The 19,018-nt window shown below is 39.2% G+C and overlaps 1 protein-coding gene across 2 annotated transcripts; it reads right to left on the minus strand.

Moving 5' to 3' along the window:
* Window positions 1-3,184: 3,184 nt before the first annotated feature.
* On the minus strand, window positions 3,185-18,160 carry LOC115925154 (sodium-dependent glucose transporter 1-like). 2 transcript variants are annotated; one of them, XM_030988471.1, is made up of 5 exons: window positions 17,893-18,160; window positions 9,751-9,855; window positions 8,521-8,690; window positions 7,452-7,737; window positions 3,185-5,462 (listed from the first exon to the last, which is right to left on the minus strand). In XM_030988471.1, the coding sequence occupies exons 3-5, from the start codon at window positions 8,683-8,685 to the stop codon at window positions 3,691-3,693; spliced, it is 2,223 nt and encodes a 740-aa protein (XP_030844331.1). In that variant the 5' UTR covers window positions 8,686-8,690; window positions 9,751-9,855; window positions 17,893-18,160; the 3' UTR covers window positions 3,185-3,690. The 2 variants fall into 2 exon arrangements, with proteins under 2 accessions (XP_030844331.1, XP_030844332.1); XM_030988472.1 differs by lacking the exon at window positions 9,751-9,855.
* Window positions 18,161-19,018: the final 858 nt, after the last annotated feature.

The raw sequence follows: 19,018 nt of genomic DNA on the forward strand, positions 1-19,018 counted from the left end.
TGTGTTCTAGTGATTGGTACATTTTGATTATCATCGAGCAGTCAATCTTCTGTATACAATAATAATACAGTCAACTCTGTCTACGGCAACCGCCCAAGGGAAACACAAAAAGTGGTCTTTGTAGACAGGTTCCTTTTAGTACATGTTTCAATGAGAAACCATTTTCAAGGGGAAAACAAATGTGCTTGTTGTATACAGGTGGTCTTTGTAGACAGGTGGTCACTAAAAGAGGTTTGAATGTAGTTCATGAGATTAACATAGCGCCATTATGAAGGCGCTTCCAAATATTAGGGCACAGGAATCATGTACATTTACATAAGAAAGAAAGTACAATAACTGAAATAGTATCACTGACTCCTCATCCCACTACAGTCCAGGGACCCGTTTCACAAAGCCTTTTTTTCAATGACAAATTACAAAAATCAGTGACAAATCTGCAGATAACTAATCAGAAGCAAGGATTTCAGTAGCTGATAACAAAACCTGTCATTTGTCACTGATGACAAGTTTTGTGAAACACCCCCCAGGCATTCCTTTCAAGAAATAACTCTACCTACTTTAGACCAAGTACAACTGAATTTCATTGATAGCAGTCAATAACTTATTTGGCAGGGCTCGACACTAAGAGATGACTGGGACAAGTGGGCACCCAAAATCAAAGTCTGGACCCATATCATTTCATTTTTTGTTCAAACATCTAGGGCATATGCATACAGACTTAACAAGTTAAATCCGGACCCCCTTCCAAAAAATTACTGGAGAGCCCTGCATTTTAATATTATATCTAAAAAGGAAAGGGTACAGCTTTTGAACATGTAATAAATGTTGTACAGTCAAACCTGCTTTAGTGGCCACCTGTCTACAAAGACCACATTGTTTGTTTCCCTTGAAAATGGATTCTCATTGAAACATGTACTATAGGAACCTGTCTACAAAGACCACATTTTTTGTTTCCCTTGAAAATGGTTTCTCATTGAAACATGTACTAAAGGAACCTGTCTACAAAGACCACATGTTTTGTTTCCCTTGGGCGGTTTCTATAGAAAGGTTTGACTGTAACACTGGCAAAGTATATGAGTGGCATAACAAACATGAACATTGAACATAATCATGTTTGAATTTTCTTTAAACATCTGAGCTGTGTAAATATTAGCTTTTGAAGCGATAAAATGTCATAGCATACAAATATTGACTGCTTTTAGGGGCAATGTTATAACTATTGCCGGAGGTGACCTGGAAACTGTACTGTGCCCGAGATGGTTTCGAGGGGCATAGTGCATTCTCAAGATCACCAAGGATTAATAGTTTTAAAGGTATATACCAGTTTTGGAAACGCCCCCCTCACAAAATATAAAATGGAAGCTCTTATTACCAATCATGTGAAAGAATACGTTTTGACCAATACGTGATGATACAAATTTTGCCGGAAAACCGCCTACTAATTGTTATATTTGGTAAATTATTATCCGGACCGGATAGATATCGTGCACGTGTCGCGTAGTCCCATATACATCTTTCTGTGTACAGTGCTTGTAACTTTACCAAGACTGGGCAAAATTTCTTAGCATTTTGATGATTCCAGAACCTTGCAGTACACACCAATACCTATGCTAGATGATCATCCTTTTCTGATCGATTCCACAACGTTTCTTTCACAATGCAATCGCATGACCAGAACTGGTCTTTACCTTTAACCTTAACCCCCAAAATAGGCAGTCAATATCGCATCCCAAGTGTCAATTCATAAAAAGAGATATTTTAACTTAACATGTATGTTAAAGTGTAGTTATATGCAGAGTCAGAAAGAATTTGCCCACCTAAGGGCATCGTGCGCCTCTCATGGGGCCTATCCATCATTAACAGTCAGTAGTGATCTTCATGCCTGCAGTTTTGACCAATCAGAGGCCTGGAATCTTCCTACGCGGTACATAATAGAATCTATTCAATCAAACGTCATATTTGTGCTGGTGCCATATACACTTACATGTGGTACAGTTGCACCATAAGCCTAAATTTGAGAATTAAACAAAATAAAAAAATATAACATGAAAACACAGCAAAAATCAATTAAAAATCAATATGACCTTGATGTCTGCAAGGTTCTATTATTGGCAAAGTCAATAAAATTTCAAGAAGTTAAATCTATTTCAGATGTTTCAAACATAAATTATAAAAATAAATTGATACATACAGAAGCCTTTCATCGTGCACCCATCACAGTAAAGTACAAGAATGAACTGAGAGCCCAATTCAAACAGTGTAACAGGATCTTGGGGGAAATAAAGAGGTTAAATCATAGCAAGCTCTGCTTAGTTTGTTTAACCCTTTGCTACTTGAACCGGGTTGTTCCTGCATTAACCCTATGTAAATGAAAGAATTCAGTAGCCTACGGGTTAAAATAACACCTTAGGAGTTTGTGTATACCTCAGGCATACCATCAAATCGACTCCAAACCAATCCAAAAACCAACCAACTTTTCAGCGTTAGAATGTTCAAATGTCGGAACCGCATCATTTCAGGTCATTTTTTTATGCCTGTGTAAAATCTGTTCAACAAATTGAAGGGGTCCAAAGCTTCACGTACACACATGTAATAAATGGATGCATAACATGATTATGTGACTAACATGAATTTCACCTAGAGTTAAAACTATTGATAATAAGACTATAAATGTTAAATCTGAGATGCATGGCCCTACATATTATCAGTATCTTTAATATGGTGTGATATCAAAGCCCTAAATAAATTGCGCTTCAAAATGATCATGAAGTGCCTAAAAAAAGTGAAAATCTTTGAGTGACCGGTTTTACCACTGTTATGAAAACCGTTAGGAAAACGCAAAATTTGATTTCAATTTCCAATCATAAATATCTTGATAATCAGACAGGCGATCGGCTTGTAAAAGTCATGGGGTTCTTAACTGACCTAAAGGTTTACAATTATCATTGCAGCATGAGCTATATCCAGGACTTTATTTCACAATCTGAGACAAAGTTACCCGATCCCTTTAAAGCTCAATATCCTCATCGCTATCTGTTTCCCCCAGTCCTCTCTACTGCCTGAATTTTGCTTGCTATTCATTCATGTATACTTAACATCCAGTCCAGTGCAATAACTAGCATTCTCTATAATTATCAGATGCTCAATACTGAAAGACACAGACTCGAACCCAAATAGGTTAATAGAAAACTAGCATTATATTTCAATTGCATTCTTCGTTTGCGTATATACATTTTCATGAAATTTCAATCTAGAGCGTATGCGAGCATGGATGATGAACATGCCCTACCATTATATTCTTATGATTACAGTTTCGTAGTTGATATCATTTCTTACGGTTTAAAGGGCATTCCAACCTTTGTATCAAATAAGGTCATTGATTTGAATTTAGAAAAATAACAGCAACAGAATGGCAGAAGTTTGAAATAAATGAGATGTATAATGAAAAAGTTAGGGAATTTTTTAAATATGAGATCACTACATCACTTTTCTTCTACTTCTTCTTCAAGATAATCTGCCTCTTCAATACTGAAGATACTTGCAGATGCCTTTTATACTCGGCCTGATTGAACACGTAAGAACTTTGACTGATAAAATCCAGAAGATATTATCCACAGCATAAAAATGGATAGACATTCGTTGATTGTTCATTTGCAGCTGCAGTACTAACATTGTTTTGGATTGAACAGTTCACTCTTTGTGGTTCTTCCTTTTTAGGATCGGAGGGACACGTGGTTTGCTCATCTGCTTGTTATTTGATCCTCCATTCTTGAAGAGTTCCTCCATGGGCAGGGCTTCCTCAACGCTCTGGAACAGCTCCAGGGCGGGGCTCTTTTCGGCCGGTAGCGACTTCTTCTCCCGCCCGCTCTCCGCCATCAACCAGAACACATAGACGAAGATGAGAGCTGACAACGCGGACGTTGCCAACATCCAGTACATTAGAACCATGGGGCCTATGCGATCTTCAAAGAGATAACCAATTAAGACGGGTACGCACATTTCTCCGAGGGCGCTACCGACAATAAGGAAGGATGCGGTGTTGCCGGTGACAGGGGTGTACGTCTCCAGCCAAACGATACCAGTTGGGAAGAGCGAGGCCATGGACAGACCCAAGAGAGCACTGCAGATCCATAGGATGTTCTCGTTGCTGTCTGCAAAGAGCGTCAGGGCAAGGGACGCAGTAACGCATCCCACCATGTCGGCAATCACCATCTTCAGTGGCGAGATGACACTTGCAAGACAGATAGCTAGACCCCGTCCAAGGCAAAAGGCGCCCCAGAACAGGGCTGCCACGTGGCTCGCACGGTCCTGCTCAAAGTGGTGTTGACTCTTACTCGCAAACATGGGGACAAAGCTTCCGTAAGCGACTTCTCCGCCAACGTATAGGAAGTAGAAGAAGAACAGAAGGATCAGGATCCTTGTTCTGAACGGGCTGTTGTCCTTAGCTGAAGTCCCGTCAGAGTGCTCTGAACCGATGTATCCAGGTTCCTCTTTGGGCTTGGTGCAAAGCAAGTAGAAAAATAACCCACAGGTTAAAAGAACCAAGATCCCTATGATGATGAAGGGCATCGCAAACCTTTCAACCTCACGCTGGGGTGCAGGCTGCTCTGATTTTGAAGGAGTGTCTTTTCCTGCAATGGTAATAGGTTGAACTGTTCCTTTAGTGGTAGAAGGTTTAACTGTTCCTTTAGTGGTAGAAGGCTTAACTGTTCCTTTAGTGGTAGAAGGTTTAACTGTTCCTTTAGTGGTAGAAGGTTTAACTGTTCCTTTAGTGGTAGAAGGTTTAACTGTTCCTTTAGTGGTAGAAGGTTTAACTGTTCCTTTAGTGGTAGAAGGTTTAACTGTTCCTTTAGTGGTAGAAGGTTTAACTGTTCCTTTAGTGGTAGAAGGTTTAACTGTTCCTTTAGTGGTAGAAGGTTTAACTGTTCCTTTAGTGGTAGAAGGTTTAACTGTTCCTTTAGTGGTAGAAGGCTTAACTGTTCCTTTAGTGGTAGAAGGCTTAACTGTTCCTTTAGTGGTAGAAGGTTTAACTGTTCCTTTAGTGGTAGAAGGTTTAACTGTTCCTTTAGTGGTAGAAGGTTTAACTGTTCCTTTAGTGGTAGAAGGTTTAACTGTTCCTTCGTTGACGGCGTCACGTTTCTCTCTTTGATCAGTAAGTTCAGTGCCATTAGATTTATCTACTCCTTCAGTGGTAATAGGTTTAGCTGCTCCTCCGGTGTTCAGAGTACCGTTCTCACTGGGTGCTCCTGGAACAGGACTTATAACAGGCGATGCCAATGTTACATTGATCATAGGGGAAGGCAATACCAACATGGTGCTGTTGGCGGCAGTGGTTTCCGCCAAAAAAGGAGCTGCAACAAGAGGCGAGATAAAGGCACCAAGGGCGAAGCTGAAATGTAGTGCCTGAAGCATGGTGCCGGAACGTTTCTTCCCCCACATGCGAAGGCAGAGAAGATTTGCACCTGTGCATGGTAAAAAGGAGAAAATAATTGGTTTTAATCCCTGCATTTCGTACTCACTGAACACTGCACATACAGATTAATTTCCGAAATTTGGGTCAAAATTGTTCCAAATGTTAGTTCAGTACAATATGGCTCTAAATTCAGGATAACTCCTTATACTATTTATCAGCCAATATTTGTGTATATTCACAGATGACAGATGCAAGATGGCATTTTTCAGATAATTATCACAAGCTAACTGTATTGAGAGATGACCTAACATCATACATGGGAACGGCCGCTTGGACTAGGATAGCTAGAGACAGAAGAGAATGGAAATATTATGAGGAGGGCTTTGTCCAACATCTGGATGAACTATAGCTCGATAGATAGATTGATAGATTGATAGAACAGTTACTGTATTTTACTATACAAGTTTGCACATGCACAGGTTTGTCATTTTCACATGCTGTTAGGAAATTCGCAAAACAAAAGTATAACTGACAGGAGCTCAAGTTGGATATCAAGTTTAACTCTCTATACGCCACACAAATAATCCCCCAGTGGCACACTGTATTTATCATGAGATAGATATATCAATGGCCTCAAGATTATTGAACTGTTTCCAGTGAGGCAAGGTTAAAGATAAAGTTGAGTTCTGGTCATGCGATTGCATTGTGAAAGAAAAGGTGTGGAATGGATCAGAAAAAAGTGGATCATGTAGCATGCAAGTATTGGTGTGTACTGCAAGGTTCTGGAGTCATCAAAATCATAATAACTTTGGCCCAGTCTTGTTAAAGTAACAAGCACTGTGCACAGAAAGATGTACATGGGACTACACATATGGTGTCGGGGCTAGCTTACCTTGATTCCCAACTCTGTATATATGTTCATTACTCAGCCAGTATACATTTTCTATCAAAATTGTTTGGCAAATGACATTTATTTGTAATCTTGAACGTTCAGTGATAAAGTTTTGTTTGATTCTGTAAGATTTTCATTTTCTTTTTTTACCAGAACTCAAGTTTATCTTTCATGTATACCGATTGTGATGAGGGTTGTCATGGAGTTCATCAAGAATGGAAATGGGTAACTTTGCAAAACCACCCTGATGCACGGAGCAATGCTTCCGTCAAGTGGTGCCTATTGTGTTGTGTAAAATTGCACGTGGGGCAAACAAATGACCATGCAGAGAGGCGAAGAAAACAACGGTTGTGTTGATATGGTTCTAGGACACCTACCCCCTAGACATCCACTCCCCGGATAACCACCGCCAGTCAACTACCCATTAGGACAACTACCCCCTAAGGCAACCACCCTCTAGGACGACTACCCCCCGGACAACTACCCCCTGGACATCCACTCCCCGGATAACCACCCCCAGTCAACTACCCCTTAGGACACCTACCCCCTGGACATCCACTCCCCGGATAACCACCACCAGTCAACTACCCCTAAGGACAACTACCCCCTAGGGCAACCACCCTCTAGGACGAATACCCCTGGGACAACTACCCCTTAGGACACCTACCCCCTGGACATCGACTCCCCGGATAACCACTCCCAGTCAACTAACCCTTAGGACACCTACCCCCTGGACATCCACTCCCCGGATAACCACTACCAGTCAACTACCCCTTAGGACAACTACCCCCTAGGGCAACCACCCTCTAGGACGACTACCTCCCGGGACAACTACCCCCCGGACAACTACCCCCAGACAACTACCCCCTGGACAACTACCCCCGGGCAACTAACCCCTGGACAACTACCCCCTGGACAACTACCCCCTAGGACAAATAGTACCCCCTGGACAACTACCCCCTAGAACAACTACGCCCCCGGACAGCTACCCCCTGGACAACTTACCCGAGACAACTACCCCCAGGCAACTAAACTCCCGGACAACTACCCCCCAGACACCTACCCCTGGACAACTATCCTAGGGGGTAGTTAACTGGGGGTGGTTATCCGGGGGGTAGGTGTCCGGATACGTGTTGATATTCTTACCTGTGTCTAGGACACCCATACTGATACCAACACTACTGATGCTTACTGCCAGGACCAGGACCGATGTCACGAACGGGACAGCCAAGACCCCTATACCGCACAGGAACAGGACAACGGATAGGAGGAAGAGAGGGTTGAAGGATTGGAAGAGCATCCCACCGAGGATTGCACCAAAGAGGTACCCAACGCTCCGCCCCGCGAACACCCAGGAGATCTTGGGAAGCGTGGTATCTAGGTGCTTCTGTAGGCTCAGCAGCGTTGGGCCTAGAATGGCCAGGCATAGACCCTGTGTGGAGAGATGAAACATATATATTCATACCTACAAACCGTCCACAGCAAATCTCTTGAGCCCAAATAGTAGAGGTACTGTGGTCTAGTGGACTGCGGACCACAAGGTATGGGTTCAATTCCCAGCCCGGCACTATCGTCCTTTGGCAAGACGATAGTCTACATTTGCCACTCTCCACCCAGGTGTTTAATGGGTACCTGGTAGGATGTGAACGTTAAGCTAGTTTGCTCAGCATTGTGAGCATCTATAAAATGGCACCTGGCTTGAATGCTCCCCAGGGAGTGGAGAATGTGCATACATTCTTGTGCGGGCAAGCCTGAATACGATGACCAGGATTATAATATAGTTCTAAAGCGCTTAGAGACATTGTCAATGTATTAAGCGCTATACAAAAGCAAAATATTAATATTATTATCAAATAAGGAATACAGTGTACCAGTATTTCACATGCTTTCACAAAAATGTATTTAGTAAATGACAGAAATAAAGGGTCCATAACACTATTTCAAGGCAAAAATGAATTAACGTTTGCATATATCTGTTTGAAAAGAATTGCATATTGGTGAACTGGTGATTTCCCTTAAGCTCCACTGTCCTACTTGTAGCTACTTGCTCCCTCTATAGAGAAAACTTCCCCAATCGGTGCCTGTTGGTCCCCCATGATCCTCTTTTTCTTATGTTAGTTGAGAGCTGAGTTAATGCGATAGCCACCTGTCAGTGACCTCACTGTGTGGTCTAATCCCTTCTGGCCCAGTAGTATTGACGGTCTTTAACACTTACCAAGCATAAGAACGCCAAGCACAGAGCAAGGGTTTTCCTCAGTTTCCTCTTGTCCTTCTTCCCTCCGTTCAAGACGTCATCCACGTTCTTCACCCGCTTGCCCCCAATCAGGTTACGACCCAGGTCATTGTCGTACAAGATTTCCTCGTCATCAGAGTCAGCCATTTTGTCTAAAAAGTGGATGATGGATAGGATCGTGACAAATGCAAAATTGTACAAAGGGGAGCCCAATGTCTGCCCACCTACATGTACATGTAATACTGCACTTCGAAATGACAAAAAATTCTATTGTTTTCTCCTTATGCTTGATATGATATTATTACTTATATTAAAAACCGTTAGGAAAATGCAAACTTCAATTCTAACCTGAATTTCACCTCCAGTTAAATCTATTGATAATAAGACTACAAATTTTAAATCTGAGATGCATGGCCCTACGTGGTATTAATGTCTTTAATATGGTGTGATATTGAAGCCCTAAAAAAATTGTGCTTGAAATAGATCATGAAGTGCCTAAAAAAAGTGAAAATCTTTGAGTGACTGGTTTTACCACTGTTATGAAAACCGTTAGGAAAACACAAAATTTGATTTCGATTTGCAATCATAAATATCTTGATAATCAGACAGGCGATCGGCTTGTAAAAGTCATGGGGTTCCTGACTGACCTTAAGGTTTATAATTATGATTGAAGCATGAGCTAAATCCAGGATTTTGTTTCAGAATCTGAGACAAAGTTAACCGATCCCTTTAATAATCAAAGGTTTCATGAGTGGGCAAGTCAAAGCTACAAATATTTTGTCCCAGATCTTACAAACCACATCAAAGATCTCAGTATGTTTGTTGACTGTGTTAATCTGATATGCTCACTAGAACTTGAATCAAAGTTTTAGACAACCACAAAAGCCACCAACAAATAACACCTGGTAACGTACGGGAGATGACTCTTTAGATTGATCAAGACAGTTCACAGAGGATATGAACTTAATCTATTGATAACAAATCATATTCTTGCATCACTTCATGAAAAGAAGACAAATTATTTCAACATAATGGGCAACAGTCACATGCCATGTGCATGTTTTTGACAAAGTTTCACAAATCAAACAGAAATAGAAATTAGATTTTAACAAATTATTTCGACATAATGGGCAACAGTGACATACCATGTGCATGTATTTGACAAAGTTTCAAAAAATCAAACAGAAATAGAAATTAGATTAAAAGATCTACCTTTGCCTGTTGAAAATCTGGGGATGAGGTGGTCTTGGCTCGCTTTTGGGGCACAATGCAAGTTATTTCAGACAACTCCAAAATACATGTACATGTATGTAGGACCTATGGAAATAAATTAACATATTGAAAAGAAAGTGAAAGTAAACCTGCCTGAGCTGTATAAAAGGGGATTATTTGATCAAAAATAATGTACATGTATTGGTAATGGAAATCTCAACAGGAAATGAATTACTAACCGAATTGGATTAGACATAAAAAGTTTAGGAGTCCATAAATTACGAGGGACAGGGGGGCAAAGTCCAGTATAGCTTGGCATGACGGAAAAAAAACTGCCAAAAGGTTTGGTTCACACATTGTAGAGAACATCCATTGTTTAGACTTTTTTTCAATTATGGTGAAAAACCATAATGAAAGCAGAGTTTGAGCCACGGTCAAAGCATCAATGATTGTTGCATGTGTTCACACAAGCGACAAAAACCTCACTTTTGTTTACTTGCGAGATCGTTGACTGGCTGATTGCATACTGCAGGCGTAATAACAAAGGAATTCAATTCAGATTTAACTAGATGGAATTTTGACTGCGCGCAGTCGAAAATGATGCCTCCGCCATAGAGCAATTTAAACAAGTTTGGAGTTTAAATCTCCAGTGGTTCTTGAGATATCATGATATGGTGATACATACTATCATTAAGTTTGAAGTGAAAATTCTCCAGTGGTTCTTGAGATATCGCGATAACGATCTCAATGTATGGAATTTCATGAGTTGACCTCTGTGACCCTTGACCTTTGACCTACGTGCTCCAAAATCTAATCAGATTGTCTTCCTATGGTGATACACACTATCATTAAGTTTGAAGTTTAAATCTCCAGTGGTTCTTGAGATATTATGATAACAATCTCAATGTATGGAATTTCATAAGTTGACCTCTGTGACCCTTGACCTTTGACCTACGTGCTCCAAAATCTAATCAGATCGTCTTCCTATGGTGATACATACTATCCTTAAGTTTGAAGTTTTTACATCTCCAGTGGTTCTTGAGATATCATGATAACAATCTCAATGTATGGAATTTCATAAGTTGACCTCTATGACCCTTGACCTTTGACCTACGTGCTCCAACATGTAATCAGATTGTTTTCCTATAGTGATACACACTATCACTAAGTTTGAAGTTTAAATCTCCAGTGGTTCTTGAGATATCATGATAACAATCTCAATGTATGGAATTTCATAAGTTGACCTCTGTGACCCTTGACCTTTGACATACGTGCTCCAAAATCTAATCAGATCATCTTCCTATGGTGATACATACTATCCTTAAGTTTGAAGTTTAAATCTCAAATGGTTCTTGAGATATCGCGCTAACAAACTCAATACAAGGAATTTCATAAGTTGACCTCTGTGACCTGTGACCTTTGACCTACGTACTCCAAAATCTAATCAGATCGTCTTCCTATGGTGATAAATACTATTCCCGAGTCTTAAGTTTAAATCTTAAATGGTTCTTGAGATATTCTGATAACGGTCAAACGGGACGGACGTACGGACGGACGTACGGACGGACGTACGGACGTACGGACGGACAACCCGAAAACATGATGCCTCCGGCACCACCTTCGGTGGCGGAGGCATAAAAAGGAAGTGATCACAATCAAACAAACTTAAATGTTACGTCTATTTGGGGGGAACCAAATGCTAAAAGTAATAATTAAAAATATATATATATTCCGCTTTATAGCGCTTAATACATCTACGATGTCTCTGAGCGCTTAACAAATATGACTGGTGCCTGTAAATAATGGCATATCTTTCATTAAACTGTCTTCTGATCTGTTAAATGTTAGTCCCAAAGGAAATTACTTCTCTATTTATGATTTCAGAACTGATCCTAGCAAAGCTAAAATCTATGTGTATTTATTTTGAGAATCAACATAAGATTCCACTTACTAAACATTCATTTATCACATTCCTTAACAAACTTCTGGGATTTTGTTCTATACATCAGTACATTTTAGGACAATATTTAAAAATTGTATGACTAAATCAAGTTATCAAGTTGAACAGTATCAAGTTTTCATGTTGAGTACTTTGTACCTTTAATGTGTTCTCATAAAGGTCTGTGGCAGATTTTATCTAGACAATGTAAACATCAATTTCTGGGCGATTGCCAGAAATGTTTAGAAAAGGAGTTAAATCAATTTGGACATGCAGCGTCAGCTGCGAAATTGAATTAGCATAATTTATCTTCCCCTGTGATTTATGATGCCTCATAAATATCATACTGGGTTGCACTTTGTGCATTGACGACACTCATTCGGTTGATTGGCGTTTGGTCTACAAGTTCGTCTACTTGCCAGTTGGTCTATTCCCATATGGTCTGCTACCGATATGATCTAATAATCATTTGATAATTTATGTTGCCTTGTAAATATCATACTGGGTTGCACTTTGTGCATTGGCGACACTCTGCTACTCTGCTACCAATATGATCTAAATAATCATTTGATCACTAAAAATAATCTTCATCAAATGAATATTAGACATTTGGTTAGAAGACAGAATGGGCATTAGACAAATTGGGAATTAGACAAAACTGGTTATCATACTAAATGAATAATAGACCAACCCCCTGTCCACAAACAACATTTTCTGTGATTAGGCATGATTAGCTACACCGTTTCGCGATAGTTTTACAATGAAATTGTGTGTGTGGACGCTCACTAACGATACGTCGTTTGGTCATCGTTTCGAACTGAAACTCAATAACTAATCACCCCTAATCACGCCTAATCACAGAAAATGTTGTGTGGACAGGGGGCAAATGGGTTGTAGATTAATTGGAGATTAGACCAAATGGTAAGAGGATAATATGATCGTTAGACCATGTGGATAGTAGACAACCTGAGTACAGACCATATAGAGTACCAAAGCTGTGACATCATAAAAATCTATTTTTGTAATTTCTCAATTTTTTCTTCATTTTCCGAAAGAGCATCACAAATAATGTCAAATGTTAAAACCAATGCTGATATCTGACCATCTGAATAAATAGATTTCCTATAGGAACTCAGTGTTGTATTGCTCTGGTTCTATTTATTCAGATGGTCATATCTCAGCCAATACTTAACCTATTCAATTGGTTTTTGACATTATTTGTGATGCTCTTTTGGTAAATGAAGAATTGAGAAATTCCAAAAATAGATTTTTGATGACGTCACACTTCACCACTATATGGGATTAGACTAATTGGGTAGTAGACAAACTGGTTGTAGATCAAACAGCAATTCACCACTCAATTCAACTACATGTAAAAATGCAGTTTTTGTGACGGTGTATAAAAAATGAATTTTTCTAAATAACTACTATTAAAGATAAAGATCACTTCTGGTCATGTGATTGCATTGTGAAAGAAACGTTGTGGAATCAATAAAAAAAGGTTAATCATCTAGCAAGTATTGGTGTGTACTGCACTAGTTTGGCCAGGAGAGATTTCTTTGGCCAAGTCTTGGTAAAGTTACAAGCACTGTACACAGAAATATGTATATGGGACAACAGACACGTGCGCGATATCTATCGGGTCCAAATAGATATTATAATTTACCAAATATATCAATTAGTAGGCGGTTTCCCGGCACAATCTGTATCATCACGTTCGAAACATATTCTTTCACATGATTGGTAATAAGAGCTTCCATTTTATTTTTTGAGAGGGGGGCATTTCGAAAACTGGTCTCTACGTTCATAGTACATGTAATACTACTTTTTGACATGAGGTCATTGAAGGTATAGATATTTAGAAGATTACATCATAATAAATGTTTATCTACATAAAACTACATGTAAAAATACGTGGAGGTCTTGATTCAAGAATAAACAGTTTCATAGTGGAGCAGTTTCAATATGGTAGATCTACATTTACGCTTCAGTACATGTAACAGTAACCAAGTGCCACGTGCCACTAGCCATTAGCAATATGGAGGCACGATGGCTCAGTGGTAGATCAGTGGTCTTGTAACCGGGAGGACCTGGGTTTAAAACCAAGTCGATGTGCTAGTGCCCTTTGGTCGAGTGGATACGTCGCCGGACTGTCGATCACAAGGTCAGCGGTTCGAGTCCCGCCGCTGCACTAATGTCCTTTGGCAAGACATTGATCTACATTTGCCACACTCCACCCAGGTGAAGTAAATGGGTACCTGGTAGGAATTTATTCCTTGAAACGCAGCGCGCGTAACAGCTGCACTGCTAAAGCCAGGGTAATTATGCTGCATTATTGTAGAGCGCTTAGAGACTTCTGACAAAGTAAATGTTAGGCGCTATATAAGCACTGTAATTATTATTACCAAGTCCGTCTGAAAAGAAATAAAGCTGTCAGTCCCCTGGTTGCTTTAAATACTTACAAGCATAAACACGCTTTCTTAGCAGTCAGGTAAAGACAAACTAACAAATATCTCAAATGATTTGATAGAGGGCGTCGTCGAGACTACAACTTGTTATTACAAGTAGTGCTGTAACATCACGGATATCTCCAATTCCGTTTAACCGCCAGTCAAAACCGGACGGTTTTCGGTTAAACGATTTTAAACGTTAAAAGATTTTGCTATTTGCTGACTCTTTCGGCAGCAAGCCAGGTCCGTGTGAAGAAGCGGGAAGGCGCCGATATGTGCTTGCGAACTTGTCACAAATAATAGTAACAATGTCGTTTTTAGGAGAATGTGTAAGATCATTAATGTAAATTAAAAACAGTAAGGGACCTAGGATAGAACCTTGTGGTACGCCTTGTGTAAAAATTGGATGAATATTATTATAAACTACATATTGAGATCTATTACAAAGATACTTTCAAACCAAGATGACAGACAAATTGTAGTGTTGTTCTAGTTTCAGAGTCGTGAGTCAACACACAGATTACTGAGCTGGGAGACATTGCCAGGCATAGTGCCAGATGGAGGGGCATAAATCTAAACTTTAAAAAAAAAAAAAAAAAAAAACGTCCAATTGAAAACGGAATCCGCCATGGGCGGTCGAATACCGAACGGTTAAACGTTTGACTACAGCACTAATTACGTGTCTTCAGATTTTTGTTATTTTCAACATTTTCTCTTCTTGATATGAACATTGTTTGAATATGGACTAACTGACTAACTTCTCAGATAAACAGGAAATCTGTCTTCGTCATGGTATGTGACTGTAATGTGCTTTTTTTGGAATATCTCTTCCGATCTGTGCAGCTCAACTTCTTGACTTTCCCACGTACTCATTTTTGTGTTGTGCTATACTATTTGAGTACCTCGATCACTACACTATGTCTGAATCATGTGGATGCAACACCGAGGCCAATTCGAATGAGCCTCACAGCCACTCTAAAACTCCAAATATTAAACTCAGATCATCATATACTAAGTATACTCGCGAAGTAAAGGTACCTGCCAGACCTAAATCCAGTAGTAAATCAAATACTAAACGACACGAGTTTGCAGCTGAAACTATAATGGCTCTTTTCAAGGATGACCAGTTCAAAGACTTACTACGTGAAACTGTCACATCTCTTGTCACTTCATGCATTGCTAGTATAGAGTCTAAGCTATCCACTTCCATTGAACAAAATATTGGGTGTATTGAACAGCAACAGGGTATTCTTCATGATGTCCAAAATCAAATGGGCTTGACACGTACACATCTCACTGATCTTCAAACATCTCTAGGCAATGCTAAAACTGCCCTCAAGAAGTATGAGAATGAATTAGAAGACTTAAAACAATACAGTCATCGTAACTCCATCCGCATCTTAGGCTTACCTGAGATGCCAAGTGAAAACACTGATCAACTCGAACTCGCTATTGACCTAGTAACCAAATCTCTTGGCATTAACTTGTCCCCCGCCAACATCGACAGATCCCACCGGGTTGGAAAACCACGTTCTTCAAGTGCTCCAGCTAATGCTCCTCCAGATGTTTCTACACCATCAACTCGTAAGATGTATGATAGAGGGTCGTCCCAAGCCAGGAATCTACACCAGTCCGCGAATAGGCCCCGACCGATACTAGTCAAACTATGTTCTTATTGCCATAAGCGGGATTAGCGGATCATAATGAGTAAGAAGTCACAACTCAAAGAGTCAGGATTTATGATTGTGGAAGATCTCACAAAAAGGAACTTTCAATTACTAATGGATACTCGCAGATCAGAGCAAGTAGAGACTGCATGGAAAATAGATGGGAAAGTGTTTGCAGCAGTCAAGACAACAGGAAGTAAACCAATGAAGAAGTTGATAAGCTCACTTGATCAACTGAACTCTCTCCGAATTTTGCACAGTCGACTTTAAAAAAAATCAATCCAAGATTAAGTACCTTGGATATCAATTTACTGCATGCACCATGATGTGAAGATGCTTTTCCTGGTATTCCACATGCATCTTTCCTTGGAACTTTTTGAACTTTTTGAAACTTTTAATATACAAACGTGTTTTGTGTGTGACTGTGTGTGATTGCCACTGCTCGTGTGTGATTTTGATATTGTTGTTATACTTTTCTTTTGTCTTTTTTCTTACATTGTGAAATGGTTAATTATTGCAAGCTACATGTATGTAAAGCTCACTTCAACTCATGTTTTCATATATCTACACATGCATCTTTCTGTACCCAGTGTAATGCTGAGATATTCCCATTTAACTGTATATCAGACAATGAATTTCTCTGGAATCTATATACATGTAGTTACTTTGAACTGAATAAGAATATAGATATTGAAAGACTACGATGTCTATCAGTAAACCCTTTTGAAATGAACAATGATCCCGCTGACAATACTACCTTTCAATCCGAATCTGATGACTATTTTCCAGAACGTAACTGTTAATACTTGTTCTCAGATGAATTTAAATCAAAGTTTCAGAACTCAAACAAAAGTTTTTCAATCTTAAATGTAAATGCTCGAAGTCTCCCAAGAAATTTTGATGAGTTACAGTTGTTATTGAAAAGTTTGAGTCATGCATTTAAAGCTATAAAGTATAGGAATATCTGAAACCTGGTTCAGAGAAAATACTGTTGCTAAAAACTCTAAAACTCTTAAAGACTATTCATTTACTTGTTGATCAGCTTTGTATAATATTTAATAAATCTCTATCACAAGGGATTATATCTGACAGACTCAAAGTTTCCAAGATTATACCTGTGTACAAAAAGAAAAGCTCTCAAAATTTTGAAAACTACAGACCTATATCATTGTTACCATTTTTTTCCAAAATTCTAGAAAAAGATGTTCATAAAAGATTGTATTCTCACCTTCAAATTAATGACATCCTCATACCTGAACAATTTGGTTTCCGTGAAAATTTTTCAACTTCTATGGGTGTATTAAATATTGCAAATGCGCGATACCATAAACCATACAAAGAAGTCTGCATAATTTTGTACTGATAGCTTCAGTTTGAGGTGCAGGACTACAGCGTAGAGACGGTACTGAGCGACGACATTGAAGCCCTAAACGAAGGTTTCCCGATGTCGAATGTGATCCAAATTCAGGTGGAAAATGCAATATATGATTATGATTAAAATTAGTTAAAAATTGGGCTAAAAAATTCCTTTGCTAAGAATGGATTTTTAAACTGCTAAAAAAAATGGATACGGAACTACATGTACACTAGCGCCCATTTCTCCATGTCTGTTGCTTGAACAATTGCTGAAGATTTATAATTATATGATGTTTGTTGTGTTACAGTAAGGTATCTCCACGCCGGTGTTAGGGCTCCGATAGTATGGTTACAGTTATGAACAAGCGCCAAAATGTGAATAGTATGAGAATTGAAGGAAGCATCCAACTGAGTGATGGCAGCACATCGTTGTCCACGTTTTTAACAGCACATCACTGTATATTTTGCACCTAGATTGAGGCCTACACACATTTTGGACATGGCACACACCACTCTGCAGTGCGTAATCTTCGTTGTATGAAGTTGCATTTACCGAGGAAGAAGAAGAAGAAGAATTTAACTTCCTACCAAAGGTAACCAGTGCTAACCATGCTAACACGAGTACGCACACGTGGGACCGAACAAGACAATTTATCCTGATAAATAAGCTTTCACAACTCTTTCTCATCCCTTACATTACATTATATTTAGAATTCATAAAATAACTTACTTCAGGAACGCTCTGAATACGCTGCAAATCTAATTGTCTCTTCTAGATATCCCTTTTCCTCAACTTCTGTTATTATGGTGGTGCCTGGTGTAGTGGTAGTGTCTCTAAAAATCGTCGCAAACTAACTTCTTGACTAATTCTGAATCAGCGTTGGGAAGCTAGCCACTGACCTCAGGTACAGGTCAGTGCTGCATGCTAGCTACGTGTTTCACGAAGCCCTCTTTGCCAAGATCAAGGACAACTGTTGTTGTCAAGAATGGTAGAGGACATCATCCTGACTATATTATAGATAATGATGCTTCCGACCCTGCCATAAATTATCTCTGTCATAACTTTCATATCTCCAAATGTGTTTTAATGCTTGCAATGTTGAATTTTTGTCATTTTGAGATTCTGTTGAAGTTAAAACATTGGGCAAAAAAATTGATAGCATCGTATTCTTATAAGAAATTAAGAATAATATAGCGGTGTATTTTTTATAAACTATGGCATGAAAATGTCCGGGGGTATCCATTTATATAAAACAAAAGTATGTATTCTTTTATCAATAATTGTCTTCAAACATTTTTTTTTTTTTTGGGGGGGGGGGAATCTTTGCAGAAGTGTGTTTAAAATGACTTCCTCTTTCACATTATACAATTTAAGTGAAATTTTGCCACGAAACTTTTGGCGAATTCGGGGCTCCCAACACTTAAGAGGGGCTTCTTTGCCGTTGAATGTGCCAATCTAAATATTCATTATAGCAAGAGAGCGTTTCCGACCTCGCACTGCATGGAAACAGTTGAATTATGTTGAAACCTATTCCATGATAAATAAAATGTGCCATGCATAGGGAGATTATTTGTGTGGCATATGTACAGAGTGGCTTTAAAGATCTAGCTATATAGTACATCAATGATCTAAGAGATCATTTTGAGTGATCACTCGTGCTCTAAACCTTGAATATCATCAGGGATCGATAAGCTGACTGGGCGGAAGGGTGATAATTATGTTTCTAACATTGGAAACAAAAGAAACATACATGATAATGTATATATTAAAGATACTATATGTCCCCTTTACAGCCAACATCAAATTCTGTAGAACTTTGCATGAATTATGAATATGTCATGTATGTCCTATCTGT

Source organism: Strongylocentrotus purpuratus, unplaced genomic scaffold (genome assembly GCF_000002235.5).
Source record: "Strongylocentrotus purpuratus isolate Spur 01 unplaced genomic scaffold, Spur_5.0 spur5_scaffold_17, whole genome shotgun sequence".
In the NCBI taxonomy this organism is placed as follows: domain Eukaryota; kingdom Metazoa; phylum Echinodermata; class Echinoidea; order Camarodonta; family Strongylocentrotidae; genus Strongylocentrotus; species Strongylocentrotus purpuratus.